The sequence below is a fragment of the Molothrus ater genome, chromosome 3, assembly GCF_012460135.2.
Source record: "Molothrus ater isolate BHLD 08-10-18 breed brown headed cowbird chromosome 3, BPBGC_Mater_1.1, whole genome shotgun sequence".
Taxonomy (NCBI): Eukaryota; Metazoa; Chordata; class Aves; order Passeriformes; family Icteridae; genus Molothrus; species Molothrus ater.
This window is the reverse complement of record NC_050480.2, coordinates 48,620,480-48,643,329: the sequence shown is the minus strand read 5'-3', so window position 1 is coordinate 48,643,329 and position 22,850 is coordinate 48,620,480. Positions and strand designations below refer to the sequence as shown.

At 36.8% G+C, this 22,850-nt stretch overlaps 1 protein-coding gene across 2 annotated transcripts in view; it reads left to right on the top strand.

Annotated features, from left to right (window-relative positions):
* UTRN (utrophin) overlaps window positions 1–22,850 on the top strand; it is a 341,691-nt gene that overhangs the window by 268,805 nt on the left and 50,036 nt on the right. For both annotated transcript variants that reach the window (XM_054514244.1, XM_036379859.2), the window contains 4 exons: window positions 3,295–3,355; window positions 13,573–13,634; window positions 14,757–14,831; window positions 20,759–20,960. In XM_054514244.1, coding sequence (XP_054370219.1) covers window positions 3,295–3,355; window positions 13,573–13,634; window positions 14,757–14,831; window positions 20,759–20,960 — 400 coding nt within the window. The remainder of the gene's footprint in view (window positions 1–3,294; window positions 3,356–13,572; window positions 13,635–14,756; window positions 14,832–20,758; window positions 20,961–22,850) is intronic.

Sequence of the window (22,850 nt, the reverse complement as noted above, 5' to 3'; positions counted from 1 at the left end):
TAATACGTAGTTATTCATTTAAACCATTTGTTAAAAACAACCTCTTTCCCCACACCAACTACAAGTAAAGTGTCTTAAAAAAACCACCAACCACAAAAAAAAACAACAACCAAACATTTTCTAGAGCTTTAGCAAGACAGAGTTAAAGAACTTACACCTACAACTTTATATAGTGTCTGGTAAATGTAAGTAAGGGACAGTAAATTCAGAAGTAAAATAATAATAGAAAAAAAAATTAAATCTGGAAAGTTGAAGGCTTTATCCTGACAGGTTGAAAGACTCTGTATTCTAAATCAAAAATTTCAAACCTTTTTAGCAGCAATAAGAGACTTCTAGCTGTGAGGAACAAATAGAGTAGTGGTCTGAATAGAACAATCTCAAACTCCTAAGTCTGAGATTGATTATATATGTATGTCTTCTGCAAGTCTTCATTTCCAAAGTTGCACTTCTGAATTAGAGGGCAGGTTTTTATCTGTGCTTATCTGACAGCAGCTATTTTCAGTTTACCTCACTTACCTGTTACTCATCCTCCAAATACTAAGAAGAAGCCATAACTTGCCATCACACCATTTTCAACTGACTAGACCCCAGTTATCATTTAATCAGGAGTTTTTGCTAGCAAGACACCTATTTCTGCCTGTTCATCAGGTTCATAGAATGATGGAGGAGCCCTGTTTGAAAGGGACTGATCTCAAAAGATCATGCAGGCCAACCTTCTATGGGAAAGGAAGCCCAGATAAGATTATCCAGCGCCTTGGTTCCAGCCCTGTTAGTCCAGTGGTTTAATCTCTGCAATGGCTAGAAATGTTTCTGTACTAAAACAACACAGTGCAGCATTTGATACTACTGTTTGACTTCTTGGAACACCAATTGCATGGATTCCTGAAGACCATCACTACGAAAGGGCTTCAAAGTCTTTTTAAAGACTACCAAACAGTATATTAGCCCTTCATAAAATGTTCTGTGTTAGGAGTCTGAGGTAAAGCTGTATTAGTAGGCCACTGCAATCTACAATCTCTCTTTTTGCTGAGCTATTTGTCCCTTCCCGTCATTGGGAGGCAGAATTTAGTTGATTTGTTTTTCAGTGCTTTTGAGATGGAAGGTAAGCACTTTTCAAGTTAGTTACTGATCAGTAAATTTTACACATCCCTAGCACAGATAAAGGTGAAGAATCCTTATAATCCATTATTCCTTGCAAAAAGATTGTTTTTTGCTGCCTCTAGAAATAGTAACTTGATTTTTCTGTAATAATTTTATTTTATTTTCCAAGGCTGACAATCCACTACTCTCTGTTAGGTTTCTTGTATGCTTTCTAAGACAAATCCATGAACATCCACAGAGCACCTGCTCCACATGTTCCCTAACAAATAGCTTATGTCTCCAGTGGCCTGCTCAAAGCATCTCCCAGCCATACTAATATCTGCAGGCCTGCTAGTGAATGCCAAGTTGAGAACTACTATGCTCAGTTTTCATCAGTGATTTTTAAGAGAGAATGGTAATCTCATTTTCCAGACTTTCTTACAGCAGAGAGCTGGCAACGTTTTACAAAGGTTGTTCCCAAATAAATAGAGTATGACTTGTTCCATAATAATTAGTAATTTAATTGATTAAATTGTTTAGATCATACTTATGTCAGTGCAGAATATCTATATCTGTCATAGCACATAAATTGTAGTTAAGCAAATTCTTACTTAGCTGACATAATTCATGTACTAGAACAGGAGCCCCACCATAGGTGCCAAATTGCAACACTAGAGAATGAAACGTTGAAGCTGATGGCCACTTTCACCTGTCAGGTTGATTTTACTTTTTTTTTCCCCCTCAGATTTATGAAGGCCTAAGGATTATTTTTTAGCAAGCTACATCTGTTTGAGCATTTAGCCTCTACTATGTTTTTTCTTTACCTATGTCTTCACCACAAATGTTACCTTCTTCAAATAAAGATGGAATTTTTGTTTTTTCCAGTAAAGGAAGTGGTTTACTTTAGTCCTGTAATTTCCCATATATTATTCCCAGTTAATCTGCCTTTCAGTACATGACTATTTCTTAAATTATAAACCGTGGTATTTTGTGTGGTTTACGAAGAAGTGGCAGCTGTGAAACCCTTGAGCACCAGCCCTCTGGTCTGTGTAGCTGCAACAACCTGTGGGACTTTTACAGCTTGTAAGGCTTTGCTGCAGTTTAGAGGGGTCTTTAGGGAAGAGGAGAGAGTTACTTTCAAGTGGATTTTTTTTTTTTTCCCCAGAGGGGGATGAATCCTATAGTGGGCCGAGCTTGCAGAAAATTACATTAATTGAGAATGTAATTACTTGAGATCCAGTGTGGATCAAAGCTGTGTCTCATTTTACCCAAGCTCTAAGTGGAGGCTGTTAGAGCCCAAGAGCAGGTGCTCTGTGGCTGCCGTGTGTGTGCAGTGTAAATTCATCTCATTGCAGTCATCACTGTTCCTGCCTGTTCTTTCCCTCTGTGCTTCCACAGGGCATCTCGTGCAAGGAGTTTTTTTCATGCTGGAGCCCTAATTACCCAGGCACTAGTCTGGTAATTTCTGAAATGTGTACCTATGACTCTTCAGTAAATAGCTATTTTTAAGTTGAGCACCAACAGTCCTGTTGGCCTGAACACTTTTTACCTTTTATTTCTTGGGATCTTTAGGTCAGCAGAGTTGCAGTGTCACGTATGACTTCATGCCTTTTTCAAGTCAGTGTGCAGAAACCTTCCTGATATTGTGGATGATACCTGATTTGCATAAATTCTGCAAAGATTGCAGTTCTTTGTCAAGGAGTGCTAAGACAAGTTTTAATTGTTTTTTTTTCTTGGCCATACAATGTTAATCAATATTAATTTGAGTTGCAAATAGGAACTAGGAGTTGTAACTAATAAAAACAAGGTTGCTATTTTTTCTTCGTGTTCTGTTGCAGAGTATCATTTATACTAGTGGAATTATTTATTTTAAAAGTATAAACTGATAATAATCCTACAGAGGTAGAAAACAAGTGTCTGCAGTTTCCCTAAATGGGTAATTTGCTTTCTCAGAATTTATAATCCTTCTTTGAAGTAGAATCATCACATTGGTTTTATTTCCAGCATGGCATCAAATAGATGCCTGTAATCATCATGATAGATTGCCATCATTTTCTTCTGCTGCTTTTCTAATTACTGAAAGTATTCTGGGAAATATTAATTGTTTCCATTTAATTTATTATAACCATATTACTTCTAAAATAAATAAGACATTTAGATTTTTTTCAGTATGACAGGTGCTTCCTAATAACAACCTTTTCTTTATTTCCTCAGCCTCAGTGCAGTTTCCATGGCAGAGATCTGTTTCACATAACAAAGTGCCCTATTATATCAAGTAAGTTTGCCTTGATTCTATTTTTCTTTTTTTCTTAAGTATTACAGAGTCCTATCACCATAACCTAGCAGAAAAACATAGGTATTAATTAGTTGCTAGAAATGCTATTGAGATTTTCTCTATGTAGTGTTATGCTGCCTATTTTGTAAAGTAATGTTTATTGCTTTGTGTGCTGCATAATTTAGAAATACATAAAAACAAACCCTAATTAAGAGCGTCACTCATATAAGAAACAGCAGAGGCAACTCCAGTGTAATACACTGTCAGTGTTCAAACTGGACTTGTTCTTGTGTGTGTGGCTCATTCAGAGTTTAAACTGTAGAGGGGAAAAAAACCCAGAATAAATAATGTATTTAAAATCACAAAGTTCATAACCTAGAGCAGGACAGTGGTGACTAGTATCTATTGAGGCCATTCATAATTTTGTGCAAAATTGCTTTGTAAATAGTCATGCCTTGACTGTTCTTTTGTCATCTTCTTTACGGTAGTTTTTTATAGTAATTGATGTTAAGGTAAATTTTACTCAGATATAAATATTTACAAAAATTTTACAAATGCCTCGATTACCAAGAGGAATGGTTGAGATATTTATTTTGAAAATAATAAAGGTTAACTAAGAGAGGCGTGGATATTTGATGTGCTCTACAAAGAGCAATCCCTAACTTTGATTTTTTTACTCTACCAGTGTTTATTTTGTTTGCCTGTACTTTTAAGGTCAAATATTGCAGCTTTGAGAGGAGGATAGGGCTTTGCTGGAAAGGTAAATTAAATTTTAAGAAGTGTACAAGTGAGACCCAGAGTAGTCCATTTTAGGCTGAAGAAAATCTGTGTTTAAAATGTTATCAGTTAGGGTTTGGGAAAAGAGTAGGGTTTTTGAGTCTGTAGGATGACCATGAAATGGACCTGAAGATAGTTAATTTTAAAAGAACATGAGGATATTTTACTATTGCATATTGCTCATAACTCTGAGAGCCACGTTTTCTGCTTCAAGCAATTTACAAGCACTTGAGAGCTTTGAAAAGCAGGTAGCAATAAATCTGTTGATCAAACTTGTTAGCATTCTTGAGATGTGACAGTTGTTTTTAAACTGTCATCTGAAGATTAATTTCTTTAAAGGGTCTGAGTAGGTAACCAGAAAAAGCAGAAACCTGCTATGAACATCCTTGAATTCTCTATAAAAGCATTTGTGCTTCTGCTCAAAATTTTGCAAGAGGCAGCAAAAACTGTGACACACTAGAGAAGAGGTTCCTGGCTCCCTCCCAATGGAAGAAGAGGGCAGAAGTTGGATGTGGAGGCACATTCTCTGCTTAGACTCAGGCAGAAGTGCTGCTAAAATGATCACACCTGCAACAGTAATTGAAGGAAAATGCTGAAGTGGCAAACTACAGAAAGCAAGAGGAAAACTACCCTAAACCTCTTGTTTTTTCTTGTGGGTATGTCCTTAATGGACATGGAAAGATTTATGTTCCTGTTCTACCTTATCAGAGTCAGTAGCTGGAGTTGGGGCCACGATTTGGCCTCAGAGGGTTCTGTGGAGCTCACCAGTTCATTCAGAGCTGGGGATCAGAGATAGGAACAGATGGAACAAATTAAGATATACCTCTGATCTGTGCTGAGCAAAGCAAAGATTTTAAACTTTAATATTTCATATGTATATCTTTTTTTTTCTTATCTAATACATTCTTCTGAGTTTCTGATGCTCTCTTACCCTAACTCAGCAAAAGTTCCATTTTTGAGAAATCTTTTCTTTCTTTTTTTTCATTGCTGGTTCAGAAGAAAACCTTTCCAATATGTGCACTAGGTACAATCCCTCAAGCACACCAGTTGGCCGTAAAGTATTCCCTGGGAATACAGGCCTTGCTCCCACAGTAGTGAGCTGGTGGCCCTAGAGCTTGATTGCGGAATGAAGCCAGCTGGGACTTAGAAACAAAATCCAGCATCTCTTAGAAATTGTTTTTAATGGTCTTTCACAGGAAGTTTGGTAGGGATGCAGAAGTGTAGGGCAAGCTCTTTGAGGGTTGAGGTCTTTATAGAGGTAGAGACTACTGTTTTATTTTCAGGATGGCTTTAATAGAGTCAACAGAATTAACTATTGCATCTCAAATGAGACTTTTCTAGTAATCCTTCCCTACTTTCAACATCATATGTGCTGCTAAAGTAATGTCTTGATTCTTGAAAAGGATTCTTGGTACATGTAACTAGTAGGATTTGCTTTTTAAAAAAAACTTGAGGGTTTCTTTAGCTTCACAGCCTGGAAAGCAGACTGCCTTGGCAGTTTCCTAGATTTTTTTAGTTCTTACTGATCTAAACATCATTGTTTTCAGCAGCATCTAGATAAATCAGAGAATTGGGGAAGATAAAGGAGAAAATAACTGATTCTGAACTTCATTTGCTTTGTTATGATGAGGCTGGAGAGTACTCTTGGGTTTAAATACCCTTTTAAATCTTTGTCTGTTGCTTAATTTCAGACACAGTTTAAAGAAGAGAGAAAAACAATACTGACACGAAAAACTTACTACTTTGGAATGATTACATGGAGTAAGACAATTCAAGAGAACAGTCAATAAGATTTTATGATTTTTTTATATAGAAAGAAAAGCTAGGAAAAAGGGAGAAACTGATTTAATTCTCTCTTTTTTTTTTTAATTATACTAACACCTTTCAATGAGTTGCCTTTGATGTAAACCACAGCATGAGTAGAAGGAACAGCTGCAATAAGTCTCAAAAACTTTATCATTTGAGAGCAGCTGACTGTATTTACAAGAAGAATTCTATGTTCAGAGGGAAGATTTAAGATGCCAGTTGTTCACTTTATGGTATAGCAGAACAAGGATAATAAAAGTATGATCCAATGATTGGGGGCTGAAAAATGAGAAGTTTTAAAAATTAATTTTGAAAGGGAAATAAATGCTAATTGAAATCAGGTTACTTAAATTCTGAATACCAAGGCTTTTTTTTAGCAACCATGAATTTATATCTCTACTTCATTTTGATGGCTTTTTGTCTGTGTCCTTGAATGAGAAATGTTAAATATTCAGAAAGTCACATAGTTGGAGATGATGATGTAGTTGTACCTGTGTTGAGTATTTGGGAAAAAGAAGAAAAAAGAACCAACTGCAGTCCTCAGTTTTATTGCACACAGGATGTAGTTTAAAAATATTAGAGAACTGCACCTGAGAAGGCAGGAGAAAGTACTTTAGGTAGCAATTAATTAATCTGTAAGGAGGGCGTCAAAATGGTACAAGATGTTGTATTTTCAGGTAAGAAACACTTTGTTTGGCTCCTGACACCAGAGGTAGCTTGCATTTACATGGCTAGAGAGAAGTGGCTCAGTGGAAGGTCTTTGGTGTAGTAACTTTGGAGTTTAGTTTCTTCTCCCCACCCCATTTGCTAATGGTTGGCACTTCTGCCCTTTCTGGGGTTGTATTTAATCAGGTAATGAGTCATAGGAGCATTCAAAAAACCAGTGTACAACCTCCTCTGCCCTATAAGTTCAGACAGAGGCAGTTTGGGGTGTTTTGGAAAGAATCAACTATTTTGCTTAGCTGGAAGAAGGATTTGTAATTCATTTGGCCCAGGCTTTTCAAGGTGTGTGTTTCCCGGGCTATGGTGGATATTTGAACTGAACTTACACACATGATCTACCCTGTCACTTTTCTTCTCTTGAATTGTCTTACTATCTAAGCCAGATTTGTGAAATGTTGCTACTTCTGTCGATCTGATTTTAATTTAATCCTTTTTGCCTCCTATTTGATTTTTTTCTTAATACCAATTAGAGAATATTTTGTATTTCTGTAGTCTGTAGACACAGTAAAATTCAATGAAAACCTTAATCTGTAAAATCTTGATTCTGCTGCTGCTGCAAAAAAAGCATAGTCTTTCATCCTTTTTCAATTGAACTAATAACCGTATGGAAGGGAATGCAACACAGAAGGCAGAGTATTTACCAGTGCACTTTATGTAATAAAAGTGAGAGGTTTGGGCAAAAGATTTGGCAAACTTGCCATTGAATACATTTTTCATAGGTTGGTTGGTAAAGATTTGAGATTCATTAGGGAAAAAATTCTGTTGTTGTTCATTTATAATTATTTGGATCATACAAATAAGACATCCTTTACCTTTGTAACAGTAAATTAAAAAAAAAAAGCCTGTATTACATAGCATTTCAATAAAAAAAAAATTCTAAAAATAAATAGAATAATAAATTAAACACTATGATCCTTAAGCATCCATGAGGGAAACCTGACAAATATGCAGAAAGCATAATTACCCTAGGACTTCTCACTGGTTTTAACTATAATTTAAGTGTTCTTTGGCCATCTACCTTTCAGTGCCATAAATTATTAGGTATTTGTGCTGTGCAGAAGAAACAAAAGGGCAATACAGAAGAGGTTGCAGTGAGTTTAATCTCATGCAGGGCATTACATAGGGAGAGCAATTTCTTGTTGCAACCATTAAATTGATCGATATCAAGCGCCATAGTTGCCTTTTCTGTAATCCTGCAAAGTGGCTGGCATCACCAGCGTCTTAGAAAACCTATTTTATCACCTCCTATGTTTTGTTCAGCTTTATGGGGACAGGAGTAAAATGTTTTCTGCTTCTCCATTTTTTAAGAGTCTTCAGAAAGTCTTTGCTGATGTTTGGTTTATGCCTGTATGAGGAAGAGGGGGAGAAGTAAAGGAGCAGAGAAAAAAAAATTTGTCTTATTATAATTATATCCATAATCTCATTCTTATAAGTATTAGGTATTTCCCTTAGAAGGGAAAAAAAATCTAATTTACCGAAAGAGGTAATACAAGTTTGAAGGTTTGAAAGTTTCTTCAATTACCAGTTCCTGTGCTCATCTTCATTTTCAATTAAAGAAATGCAGTAGCACATTTCTCTGGAGTGATTTCAAAATATCTGCATATAAATGGTTCTACCAACCTCTAAGGTGCAATACCCTTGTGATGCATTATGCCTACTCTTCTCACCACAAAACAGTATTTTCTAATGGGCTTAAAAAAAAGAAGAAATGAAAATATGCAGTATCTAGCCAAAACACCTTGACATAAAGTGGGGATGTTATGCCATTTGAAATTTGGCACGGGTAGCAAAGTCAGAGTTCTGAGTGCTGTTGATTCATTAGTGATCAGTAAAGATTCTGATTTTGGGTAATGTTTCGTGCAAATGACTACAGGAACAGAAAGGTACTTAACATCATGCCAGAGTGCTGTTTCTTGTGGTGTTTGCCAGTGATTATCAATAGAGGCCTTGTCCATGATAAGAAAGAAAACTAGAAACAGGTTGTGGGTAATTTTTTTCTTTCTTGTACAAAAAGAACAATTTTTTGTTCACAACTCCATGAGCACCTTGAAACACCTGGAGATGTTGAACTTAATCCATTCATTTCAATAGGACTGTTCTTTTCTTTCTAGAGCATAAATTAAATGACATGCTAACTGTTTCTCAGCTTTTTATTTACAATCAGGAAGTGGTTTAAAATGGATTATCTTTGCCAATTATAATTAGAAAGCTTCCAGCAAACATAATGGATAAGAAATAAATTGTAAGGGCAAATGTTTGTCATGTAAGCTTTAGAGCACTTCATTAATATGTGGGTGGTTTGTAGTTTGGAGTATTTTATGGTTATCATGTTTTTTTGTTAGTGAAATTTACACAAATGCATTTAGACTTTTTAAATTACACTGGTTTGTCAGGTAATATATTCATGGATGCATGTTTTGCTGTGTGACCCTTATTGAGTCCATAAGTTTGCATAAGAGATTTAGAAGACTCTTGCTCTGAATAACTCATACTTTTGATAGGAGCAACAAAAAAAAAAAATCTCTTGTCAGTGAGATGCTTTTAAGTCTTCCCTGACTAAACCATGAGGAAAGATGTAATATGTTCATACCCCATGTGTTAAGCCCTGTAGGACAGCTCACTTTTGTAACAGGCAAAATCCCTCCTTATGCCACCCACTGAACAGAATGAAGTCTTGTACCTTGGGCTCCTGTACAGCTTGAAAATTTCTTTTTTTTTTGGTGCCATGTACAAGCGAGGTGAATTATGGGCCCAACTGTTGTTCACCTTCAATCAAAGTTACTATCACCTCACTCCATGAGTAGTTCTTGACATTAGCAGGGTGCTTACAAGAGAAGGTGCTCCTTGCACAGTCATCACTGTGACCCGGGACAGAAGTGCCATGGTAATTGTAACAGAGAGGGAAGACTCTGCAGGTTTCTCTGTTCTTGGTTAAATGCTTGGTTGGAATATTTTTGGAAGTTCAGTGAGATGATTTTTTTATCGGTCTTATTAAATTTTCAATCATGTGGTTTTTTCCGTGGCTCTGTCCAGAGAAGTCTGGCTTTAGTGCCTAAAAGAAACCTACCCATGGAATATATTTGGTGGTGCTGGCAGCACTGCCTGTGACAGTGAAGCTGCTGCCTCCCTTGACCTGAACAGACTGTTGAGCTGGTGATTCATTCACTTGGAGCCCATTCCTCTTCTCTGCGGGATCCTTGTACAGAATTGCTCGGCTGTTACCACTGGTTTCCTGCTGGGTGTTTTGGGATTGGGCTGGCACAGTCACCCTCTATAGTCACTTAGCAGCTGTCAGGTAGTACTGACTTTAAGGAATTGGAAAGGATTCTCTCTTGCCTTTTTTCAGTTGCACCAGATGATGTTCACTTGGCTTCCTTTCTCACAAATTCTGTGTGGCACAGAAAAAAACTGAGTGATAAGTTTTAAAAGTCCATTGGTCTTTATGCAGTCTGGCACAAATTTCTTTTGCAGATAAAATAGAAAAATATTTTATGGTCATTATTTTATTAGGCATAAATTTCATGTTCTGTGTTTTTCTGTAAAGAAAAAGTTTAGCTGTTCAGGTATGTACTGCATCAAATGGAGAAACACTATTACAGTGCAGGATACAGAAGTTTTTGATATCTCATTCACTTTTTCTGCTTCATGTTAAGTAAACACAAAATAGAAAAGAAAAGCATATTTTTTATGGCATGTTTGCACTATTAAAGTGATTTTAGTCTTTCAGATAAAACTGTACTAAAACTCTATATTTAAAGTATACGATTTCAATAATGAAACTGTTATGTGCTCTTAATTCTTGGAAACTTGATTTAAAGGATAAAGTTTGATTAGTAAAATCAGCTCTTATTCATTGCATATGGGTTTATAAATTACTTACAAGCCAGAATCTAAATTGCAATTAACTGTACCCACGTCCTAATTAAGTATTGCAAATGCGTAATGAAGTATATTTCCATAGAGGGAATAAAAAAAAAAGGCAAGGATTTATCCAAGCATTTAAGTATTTTTTTCTTCTATATTTTTAACAATTTTAAAAGGAAAAAAGAAAGGAAAAAGAGAAAAGGTCTCTGGACTTAGCTAAATAAACTTTGCATTTCTGCTGCAGCTCTCAGGAGTATTTTCACAGCATCCCACTAGTCAGAAATATATTTGTTCATGAAACCATATGTTTAATGCCAGAAAACAGGGAACTGGGAAATAATGGCTGCAATTCAGCAAAGTCCCTATGATCATGGCTGGTTTTGCCATCGTAGTTTCTAAGGCAGTAAACAGGATTTGTCTCACCTAAATTGCATGTAGTTTACATGCAGTATTTGCATTGATGTTTCAGCATTTAAAATAGAGGGAAATATATTTCTGAGAATACATGTATTTATAGCTTCTGTCACAGTACTGCCAACTACCTTTATTTTAACATAAAATATTGAAGGTGTTTTAGTTAAGGCTTTATTTTTCTCAGAATATCCTAAGAAATCCTTTTCACTTAGAATGTTGACAGTAAAATCACCAGTTGTTTTGGGGTTTTTTGTTTTGTTTTGGGGCTTGACTTTTAGAAGTGGCTTCTTAGGGAATTTGAGTTGAAGTCAAGTCTTTAAAACAAGCTTTATTAAACTGATCGCATATTGTATTCATTTCTATGGGCAGTTGCAGTGGATTTAGTCAACAATTCTAAATGGGCAACATATTTATGGCATCCTGTTAACATGATAATGTAGCCATTTGGGAGCTTCCAGAGTAGTTTTGAGATTATTAAATAAGTTGAGCAGTATGAAATATTATATTGTATTTCCTGTTCCTGTTTACTTCAGTATTTTCTAAAGCTGTATATGTTCTTTTTTCTGCTATACTGTAGTGTTTTGACACAAGGGTAAGAATGCTGGACAGTCACCAGCCTTTACCATGGCATACCATAAAATCCAAGTATATTCTTTCTTGTTGCTAGCTTCATGATTGGTTTTTATTGGTGTACCTTTTACAGGAAAAGGATTGTCAATCAACTTGTTTTTGAAATTACTTTTCTGGACAAAGATAAGCATGGTACTGTTTTAGAACTGTCTTTTCAAAAAGTGCAAACCCACTGATTTACTGGCATGCATTACCTTTAGAGTTTAGCATTACCAGAGCCTTGACCACCTCATTGGGAATTTGAAACATGATAGGAATTCATGTGATAATGATATTAGCATGAAATAAAATAAAAGCTTCTATTGAGGAAGATGTATTCAGATGTAAAGATGTATTTAAATACTTTGTTTTGAATTGAGGAGAGTTTACTATAGTATTTTTGAGTCAAGGTCTGATAGAAGTCTTGATTATTGTTTAAATCTCTCTTGTTTAAATGTAGTCATGTTCAGTCAGTGACTAGAGAGTAATTGCAAAGAAGAAAAGGAAGATTTTTATTTATTGCATTAATAGGAAATACATACTTTGCCTATGAACTTCCATGAAAAACCCTTCCCCAAGTTGTGATGGTGCCAGATAGACAAATGAGATCCATGGCAGAGTGTGAAGCATGATGGGGAGAAGCTGTCTCTGAATACCTAGGCTGGACTCAAACCTGGAAAGGACTGTAAAATGAGGATCATGTCCCATGTAAAGAGACCCATTTCAAGCACTTTCCACTGATGTATGTTTGAGGCTAATGCATACACAAAAGGGTCCTTAGCATTTGGTTAGAGCTGGCCTTCCCTTATGGTATGTGTCCTGTCTCTGCAGTTCTTTAGAACAAGGACTTAATATACAATTTTTTTTGTACCACATAGCATAAAAGGGTTCATTCTTGGTTGGTTTCTTGATCAAAAAATAAACCTTGATGATAAATTATTGTGCATTCACTGAGGTACAGCCATTTATAGGTAGCAAATGATGATACAGTTCACTACATTTAATACCAAAGTGGCCTTTTTAAAGTCATTATTTACAACCAAGTATCCCTCTGTGCAGGAAAAAAAAGGGTATATTAAGAATTTTTAAATAGAAACAAAGGTGAACTACTTAGTGTTCTCTGAGCATTACTGTTAAATTTGCTAACATAGCATCATTTTGTTTTCATTAACTTTTAAAGGGAATCCTATGATCTTTTTAACATGACTTCTCTGATTGCTTACCTTGCAAATCTAGTTCAAATGTAAATACTTTGTAAGACAAGAATGTGTAATCATTCCAGCAGTTAATATTGATTAATACAAGTAAAGTGTGGCTTGTAGAAGGGAATTGGAGATTTCAGTGGACCTGACATAATACATGTTTTGATCCCTATGGCTGCCTACTTGAAACCCTGATAAATTGAAGCAGCAACACTAATCAGTAGGTTAAGGGATGCTGCCTATTGAATCTCTATTCTGTGAACAGTAGTGAAGAGCGTGTCCCCTAAATCAAGATATTTATTGATTGTGTGAATGGTGATCAGGTTTCCCATTGGACTTCATGATCTTAAAGGTCCTTTCCAACTTAAATGATCATGTTACATGTTAAATAAATGTCACTGGTAAAGCTTAACATCATTGTCTGTGTACTGATACATATGCTCAGATATGCAATGAAGATTGAAATAAAATCTCAAGATTTTTATTTCTAAATTGTTTTTACAGTTATATTTTTAATTTTACAGCACAGGAAATTTTGTACTTTTACCTTATTAGTGTACCTCTTAGCTGTAGGGACAGAGTCCAGCTCTTACCATCACAGTTAGAATCAAAATAAATATTGTTAAATATGGGTGGGCTGATGTCTGACTAACTTTGTGATTATAAAATCAAGGAGCTGAGTGGTACAGATCATGCATTTTAATTAGAGCTGAGAGATTTCTTGCCACTTGAATGCAGAAAATCAGAATATCTTTAAGATTTTATTCTTTGGAAGTGCAGATGTGTGTTTCCTGAAACTTTAATTATTTTGTTCCTTTGTAGTCATGAGACACAGACAACTTGTTGGGATCATCCTAAAATGACTGATCTCTTCCAGTCCTTAGGTGAGTGCATTCATTAAAGCATTGTGATTTTTGTTCCATGAATAAAAGCAACATTTGGATACTGACCATGTTTGAGTTCTCATGACCTGAGTGTAACAGGATTTCCCACTTTGTGATGAGGCACACTTTGCCGAAAACCTGCTGCCTTGGTCATTGTATTGTATTTTGGCAATATTAATTCTGAACCATATACTCTGACTGTATGCTTTAATGCAGTACCTTGGGTTTTTTCTTTTAACTTCACAAGGAAGTGTCCACTGATACAGGCTCTTGGCATGTTTAAACCAGGGCTCTGGTCTGCAAAGAACTAATTTTGGTAATAAAATAGAGCAGCTACCTTTTCAGTAAAAGCTAAACTGTATTATGGTACAACTAGTTCAACATGCCCTGATAGCATCAACATTTACTGTGAAATCTCCCATTCTAAGGAGAGGAAGGGTAAAAAATACTGTTAAGTGAGAGAAAAAATGTTACTGTATCAATTGGTTTCTAAAACAGAGCTTACAGCTATGTGACTATCCCTTTTAAGGCACAGTTTGCAAAGTCATGGCACATAAATTAGAGCTTAAGCCATTTTTTCTGTTACTGACATTTGCTGCCCTCTGTTTCCTGCATATTATCTGATGGAGTTGTAAATTATTTGAGAAACTTGCTGTATTTGAGCAATTTTCTGGGAACTATGTACCAGTGCATAATATGTATGTGAAACTCTCCTGTGTATATATATATGTATATATATGTACATATATACATATATATACACATGTATACATACATACATATATATATACACACATATTACACATATATACATAAATACATATATTGTGTGTGTATATATATATATTTATATATTACATGTGCCAAGATAGTGCTGGCATTTCTGGAGGGCCACTCTCTTTAAGGTCCTGGACTGTCAGAGCCAGGAGGTTTTCCCTGAAGGTGAATGGCACTAAGGTCCCAACTTGTTAGGTTTTTTAATTTGTTCTGATATATCCTATTAATTCATTGCAGAGAAGAGGAGGGATATCAGACTTCTTCCAAAATATGAATATTTATATGTAAAAGAACGTTATGGGCTGTACTTTTAGGGCCGCTCATGTTTCTGTTCTGCTGTTTCAGCTGATTTGAACAACGTGCGCTTCTCCGCCTACCGCACAGCCATCAAAATCCGCAGACTGCAGAAAGCGCTGTGCTGTGAGTTGGGCCTCTGGGGGAAATGGTTTCTCTACAGTACTTGGGGAAGGGAGGGTCAGCTTCAGTCTAACAACATTAAGGGTGGACCAGAGTTATCCTTGACCCAGTGTCAACCAACAAAATGACAAGAATTGCCAACAGTAGGTGTCGTTATTGCAAACAAATAAAATAAATTGATAAAAAAAAGAGGTGCAGCAGGTAAGTTGAAATGGTAAACTCACTAAGAATCATTTTCATCTCAAATTTTGTTCTACAGATAAATTTATTTACTTTTACATTTATTTATGTTGCTAAGTATTTAAAAAGCATTTCCTTTTATATCACAACTGTGATTTAATTCAGCAGCATGTTGCATGATTACCATGTACACTCAAAGTTTAGCAGCCTCAGAAGTGATAGATCAGGAGATCTTGTTCTGGACTTGGGACTTCTCCAAGTCACACAGCAATTACCACACTGAGGATCTGTGCTCTTGTTGAGTCTCCTGTGTAAAGCAAACTGAATTTTAAAAACTATGAAAAATGAAATACATAAGAACATACACCTAACAGAAAAAAAACCAAGGTGAAGTAGAAAAAAGCAAAAGGAAACTAGACAATTTTGGAAGGAGATGTGGTATGTGATATGATATGGTATGTGGTATGGTATGTGGTATGATAAGGTTGCAGATTTTGGACCTTTTGAAACGTCTTGGCAACAGATAGTAGAAAGATGTGTGATATTACCAAAATTTCCTCTTACAAATTAGGAGTCCTTGGCGTGGAAGGACTTTTCAGCCCTGGAGGGCGCACAGTGATGCAGGCAGAGTAGGAACACAAGAAGTGCAAAGTCCTCCTAGGGGGGTGCAAGCTGGAAAGTAGTTACACAAAGAGGGATCCCTTCCCACCCTCCAGGTGGTTAGTTTTCTTTCCAGTCTAGAAGACAGCAGTCTGATCTTAGCTGGCCTTCAGATATACATCATACTGAATGAAGCTGTGATGGTAGCTAGCTACTCCAGAAGGCTGAACTGTGTCTGTGCACAGCACAGGCTCTTATCAGTACCTATCGCCAGTTCTTCATAAGATGTGGTCCCACCAAGGACTACAGCTTCATCTCCCAGCAAGACCAAAGAACATTATGAGCTTTTTGCTTGTCAGTGTTCAGGGTATAAAGTATTCATCAACATGTACCTAAAAACAAAAAGCAAAGCAAGAGATCAGAAAGCAGAGTAAAATTCTCCTTGTGTGAGCTGCTCCTCAGGGAAGAGTGGGAAAAAACAGACTGCATATGATGCTTTTCATGTTGCCTTTTTTCTGACAGATATACAGCTTTTCTAGTGACCTGTATAGATCAAGCTTCACTTATATTATTTCTAATAAACTTTGGAGAGGGAATACTTTCTGCTCTTGATGTTACTGCAGAATATATAAATTTCTGTAATAACAGCCAGGGCTAGCTCTCCTCATTCACAGATTTCAGAAGTACCCTCCTATTGTCTCTAGTTTCAGGGGAGGGAGTTGGAAGGGAGGATGGAAGGAAATAACAAGTAAAGACAATACTCCACTTTCAAAGAGCTAGGAGTAAAACTTTCATCTCTACAGGTCCAATCTGCCTTATCTATGAAGTTGTTTGTTTACTCCATCTCTGTGCTTCGTGGGAAGAGACAACAGCCAAAAAAATCTTTGTTATACACGTGTACTTAATAAAGAATTGGTTTTATTTTTAGGTGGGGAAAGAGTAATCTTCTGTGCTTCTGCCATTCTTTTTCGGATCTGAGTTACTTTAGTCTTCCATTCTATTGCCTATAATATTAATTGCAGATGTATTTTAAAAGTGTTTGTATGCAGAATGCTTCAGAAAGGCTTATGTGCTAAGGCAAAGAAAACATCAAAACAAATCACCAAAAATAGAGATCACTGTAAAATGTGACAAATTGATGTCACAGGCATGGTGTGTGTATAATGTCAAAGGTGTTTTTGGTGGGAACTTCAAGAGCATAGCTGGAGCTGGATGCACCGTTCCACTTGCACCTGATAGATTTTGACTTTGGAGTGTAAGTGCTTCACAAGCAGATTCAGGACCAATTGCACTTTAGAATGTTCATTTGAGAACTTTAGAAAACTTTGCTGATGCCCTATCTCTTCTTGGTAAACGTCAAAAAAACCTCAGCTCTAGGGAGGTTACTCCCATTTTCCTCATTCTCTTTAAAAGAGAAATTAGTGTTGGGTTTCTTCTTGTTTTGTTTTTGACAGGTAGATTCCTGCAGAGATGTACCTTTTCATATATATGTGTGTGTATTTTGCAGGAATCTAAGAAAGGCTGCAAATTTGAAATAACAAATTCTTAGCCTTTCTGTCTCAGATTATGTGGGGAAGATGTAGGGAGAGTGCTTTCCCACTGTAGCAGAAGAATAGGGACAGAGAGACTATGGTGTGTTGCAGATGTATTGGGCAACTGTGTAGCACCACGTCCTGATGATATTTTATTCTCATGCAGCATTCTTTAGCTCATTTTCAAGAAATTATAATACCCCACATGCTGAAGTATAGTACTGAAAGGTAAAAAGCAAACAAAATCACCATGTATATTCAGAATTCTGTTGCTGAGTTCCTCTAGGTGATTTAAAATTTAAGAATGTTAATAGGACTGTCAACCACACAAGGGGAAAAATGGAACATTTAGACATCAGGGACTAAGAGAGCTGTGAGCACTTTGCTCTTTGAGGGAAGACTGCAGTCTCTTTGCTGGAACTGCTATCATTTGCAAGGTCTTTTTAATAAAAACTCCACAGTAGTGCCCTGCTATTTTCCATGGGGTTGCAGCAGCCTCAGATTTGCCATTAGCAGCTGTATGTAGTTACTTGCTCATGATTCAGTCACTCACACCTGCTTTAACAGTGCTGAATGATATGATTTCTCTCTTTCTTTGGGAAAAAGAGAAGGGGAAAAATGGGCCTTGTGCCCATGGGTCGGTTAAAAGCAGGATTGGTCATTCAGCATGTTTAAGCAGATGCAGAATGGTACTGCAAAAATGCACTGAAACCTGTGTAGGCATCTTGCCAGAAATAGCATGACAGTGTAACTGCTTGTCCCAAATTTTATTCAGCCAGGTAAGTGCTGAAGTAAGCAGGAATGGAAGTAATTTACTCTGGTTGTTCTGCATGGATAGTGCCATCCAAAAGTGTAAGTTTAGCTTAATTTGCATTAGTATAGCATCACACTTGCTGTATTTTTTAATACAAAAATACTGGAACTACCTCTCCAAGGTCCTTCTGAAATGCTCAGGCAGAAGTGTGAGTGAGAGATCTTAATGCTAGCAGATCAAGATGTGAAGTTAGCAGGCTTAGTGTCTGTTGAATTGCTTTTTTTCAGTGCAAGGATGCTAATGTTAAGCCAAAGACAAAGGCTATAACTTCCTGGCCTCCCAAAGCTTTCTGAATTTTCACAAGCTTTAAAAAGGGCAGGTTTTGTGTGCTGTCAGTCTGTTTTATGAAGCTAATTACCTGCTTTTAGCCAGCTATTAAGTACCTTACAGAGACAGGTTGCAAAATAACCAGAAAATATAAAAACCCCAGGCAAACAAACAAAAAACTCCTACAACTCAAACATAAAATAAAAGCTAATACCAAAAGCAAAACAAGCAAACTGATTGCATTAATTTTTACCGTGTTTTGTTTCTCATTAGGGTTTTTGAAGTAATGAAGGGGAAATGTGATAAGTGGCCATCTCCTCAGTTCCACATGTATGTCATGGGGATAGTAGGTTACCCTCACTTGGCTTCCCTCCACATCTAAAAAGTAGTCAGGATTACACTGTGAACGGTTTTTGGATTCATGTTGGTTTTAGATATGCCTGTGAGCCTTTTGCACTGTCACATCCTTTATAACTATTGCAGAAGATTATGCTGCAGTGAGTGTATTGCCAAACACTTTGGCTACCTTGGGTCAAACCAGGGGCAAGGTGTTTTGCTGCAATTACCAGTATGCCTCTTTGATAAATACATGGCTGACATTTGTTTGCAAGCCCAAGAGAAGGGCTTAAAATATCGCCAAACAAACAAGAAAGAAAATTAAAAACAAACAAATGTAAACCCCTGCAAATCTGATGCTGTGAGGTGAGAATAGAATGTACTGATTTTAGTGCAGGAGAGAAAGGCAAGGGCTGTGAGGTACTGTTTGTCACTTTGCAAAGATGTGAGGAAGGGTAGATAGGGGAAAAGGGGTTGGGAATGCACCCTTCTTTTGGTAGATGATCCCTGAGTTCTTGACAGAGTTGCTCATAGTGGTTAATGTTTTCTTGCTCTTGCTTCTTTGTCTGTTGAACTTGCTTTCCAGCCCAGATAGAATTATCCAATTTGCACAGGATGCAAATCTGGGCTCCTTATTTAACACTTTTATTCTTCCCCTCTGCTCTTGTGAGACCCCACCTGGGATAATGCATCCAGATCTGGGATGCTCAGCACAGGAAAGATGTAGACCTGTTGGAGCAGGTCAAGAGGCAAGCAATGAGAGTGGTTGGGGGATGGAGCATCTGTCCTATGAGGAAAGGCTCCAAGAGCTGAGGTTGTTCATCCTGGAGAAGAGAAGGCTCCAGGGAGACCTTAGAGCAGCCTTTCAGTACCTAAGGGAGGCTTATAAAAAATAGGGAGAGTAACTTTTTTAAAAGGACAGATTGTGATAGGACAAGGAGAAACAGTTCTAAAGCAGAGGAGGAGACATTTAGATTAGGTATTAGGAAGAAGTTGTTTATTGTGAGGATGGTGAGACTCTGGCACAGATTGCCCAGAGAAGTTGTGGATGCTCTATCCCTGGTAGTGTTCAAAGCCGGGCTGGATGGGGCTTTGAGCAACCTGGTCTAGTGGGAGGTGTTCCTGCCATGGCAAGTTTCTAGGTTGGAACTAGAAAAGAAAATCTTTAAGGTCTCATCCAACAAAAATAATTTTCTGATTCTATGATTTATTGTGATGATTGGTGAAGAGCAGTTCACAACATGCCAGAGATTGTCAAATGGATTTTTTTTCATTTGAGAGATGACATTTATAATGCAAATCTGTTACTGACTCTTCACAAACAGCTCAGTATGAGCTTTTAATATACTCTAACTGCATGTTATGTATATTGTAGCAAGCATACTAATACATTGCAATTATATTTTTAACTTAAAGTCCTTGCTTCCGTAAAAAAAGTCACTGAGGATTATACCATTTATGTTTAATCTTTTCCACTTTCTTTTGCAAAAGGAGGTAGAAGAGCTCATTGATGGCCTTTTCTTTTCACCATGCAAACCTCAGATCTTCACAATCTTTTCACATTAATTTTCACTTTTGAATGGTTTTGAGAGAAAAACCCTTTTTCCCCTGTAAAATATCCATTGCATCACCAACTGCTTATAGGAAGAATTCTGTAATAAAGGAGATAAAAACATTTTTCAAGAAAGCATAGTATTTAGTGTTCTGGAAAGTACAATAAATAATCTCCCGTTTTCTTTTAAGCCCTAATTTAGCAACTGCTATTCAGTTAATTAGGGCTTTAAGAAAGAATTCTTGCTTAAGAACTTGCTTTGCTTTACATTTGATCAAAAGTGATAGTCATTTTATAGGATTCTGCTTTGTGGTAAATATGAAGAATCCTGTAAGCCTCATGAATTCTCTGTGTGTGCATCCAAAGTTAGGATCCCCTAATTACACAGACTATTTTAGCAGCTATTTTAATGTTGTTCTGGAGTGTGCATTATAATGTTTTTATTCTAGTTTTTTTTTTTTTTAAATAAATAGTGACCAAATGCTGTTGACTTGTCACAGAGAATGGTTTGTCACTATAAAGTTACTAAATGAAAGCCACTGGGCTGGTTGTTTGCAGTGTTTGCTACAATTTGCACATAAACAATTATTGTCAATGTGTATTCACACTTTTTTTTTTTAATCCTATTTTTTTTTTAATCTATTATTAGTGGACCTGTTGGACCTGAACACGACAAGTGAAGTTTTCAAACAGCACAAGTTGAGTCAAAATGATCAGCTGATTGGTGTCCAAGATGTGATCAGCTGTCTCACTACCATCTACAGTGGACTGGAAGAGAAACACAAAGATATGGTGAATGTTCCTCTCTGTGTAGACATGTGTCTTAACTGGCTACTCAACGTGTACGATAGGTAAGAAAAATGGGGTTTTTGTCACAGTGTGTACCCCCAGGAATTATAAATTATAAAGCCTTAAAAATTTCTTTATTAAAAAATTATCTTCTGATGTTTTTAGCTCCATAATGAAAGTACAATTGCATGCAATAAGGTGTTTCTTATGCTGTCCTGCTCAGCACTGAACTAAGATTACACTGCTTTTGTACTACTACCAAAGAAACATTGAAAGGATTTAAAAAAATATGTATGTGAGTAGAGAGCTAGAACACTGCTTTAGCTGGGCTCCTACTGTGAATATTCCAAGTCTACCAGATTGATGGCCATTCAGACCAGATTCTATTTCTGCCATAGGTGGAGACAGTTTTTTTCATGTATTTTACACTTAGTTACTTGCACTCATAATCCTGGCTGAGCTCCCTGCCCTGAGTCCTCTGTCAAATGGAGGTTGTTGTGATCTCACCACTAAATCCTGTCTGATTCTGGAGGGTCAGCAGTGTCCTAATTGTGGCTCCATTCCAGCACGTACAGCTCCTGCCATGGATCAGTTCTGAGGGCTGATGTTACATGGTCCACCTGCCCTTGTCCTGGCAGCAAGGCTTTATTTCCCAAGGACATTGAGTTTGCCTAAAGAATTTTTTGGGATGCTTACAGTAAGAACTTGTGGGTTTATTTAAATACACATTTGCCGTTTCCAGAAAGAGAGCTAAGTCTCAAAAAACATGAAAACATCCACTCCAGCAACCCTTTGTGATTTTGGCCAGTTCTTTCTGAGCCCTTTGTCAGTTCTTTCTTCTGCTGGAAATTGAACTCTGTCCTCTCTGTCCTGCCCTATGTCAGCCTGCATGACCTGCAAGCAATCTACTTTTATTTAGTTGCGCTTTTGAGTCATGAGTTTGTTGCCTATTTTTCTTAGTGGCATTCCCTATTCTTATCTCCCTTGTGTAGTAAAAACTGAGGAAAAGCTTGGTTTCCATCAGCTTCTCCGTGCCCTAAAATGTGTCTCTTTACATTGCGTCAGCAAAGGCCTTTCAGGACTCTTTTGGAGCTGACTAAAGACTCTGTAGTGCAGTACAGGTTGTGGTTGCTTCAGTGTGTCTGATTGAAAATAGTTCAGAGATATAAACAAAATTACAGATCGGAATTGCTAAGCTCCATGAGGGTGGTTACAAAATTTATTTTCTTTCTCCCCATTTGAAGTTGAAAAGAACAAAAGTATTTCTTGAATAGTGATAAAAATTCTTATACCTGGCTTTGCAAATGGGAGTTTTTACTTGTAGATGTATGCATTATCTTCAATATGTTCACTCAATACCAAATTCTAACAGTTTATAGCTTTTTGCTTTTTTCCTCTCAGAGGATTACATACCAGTTCTCCTATTCTTCATGGATATTTTACTTTATTTTGGTTTTAGGGGAGAGGGAAGGAGGGAACCATAGAACCATAGAACCATTTGCCATTTATCTGCTGGCTACTGGCATTCAAACATTGCTGTTAAATATTGGGATGTTTCTGTTAGTCTGACTTCTCCCCATTACTGCTGAAAAATGAGAGGGTCCATCAAATATTGACTGAGATTTCTTCCTGTATTTATTTTTATTTTGGAGAGTTCTGTATTGTGAATAAACAAACACAACGCTTGCAAAGAGAGCAGCAGATCAAGTGAGTTGCTGGACTTAAATGTTATTGTCAATTTGGAATAATAGATGTAGTGATTTCAGAAAATTTTTTGTAGTTACTGGCTGGGTTTTGTTTTCTTTCAGACTGAACACAAATCTACTGTGTTTTCTTTAGCTTACCTTTGCGTCTTAACTTCAGATAGAAGTCTGTTGTTTAATCTGTTCATATTTAAAATGCACTTGGTAAGCAGCAAATCTTTCTTTCAATAATGTTTCCAGTTTCTCCCA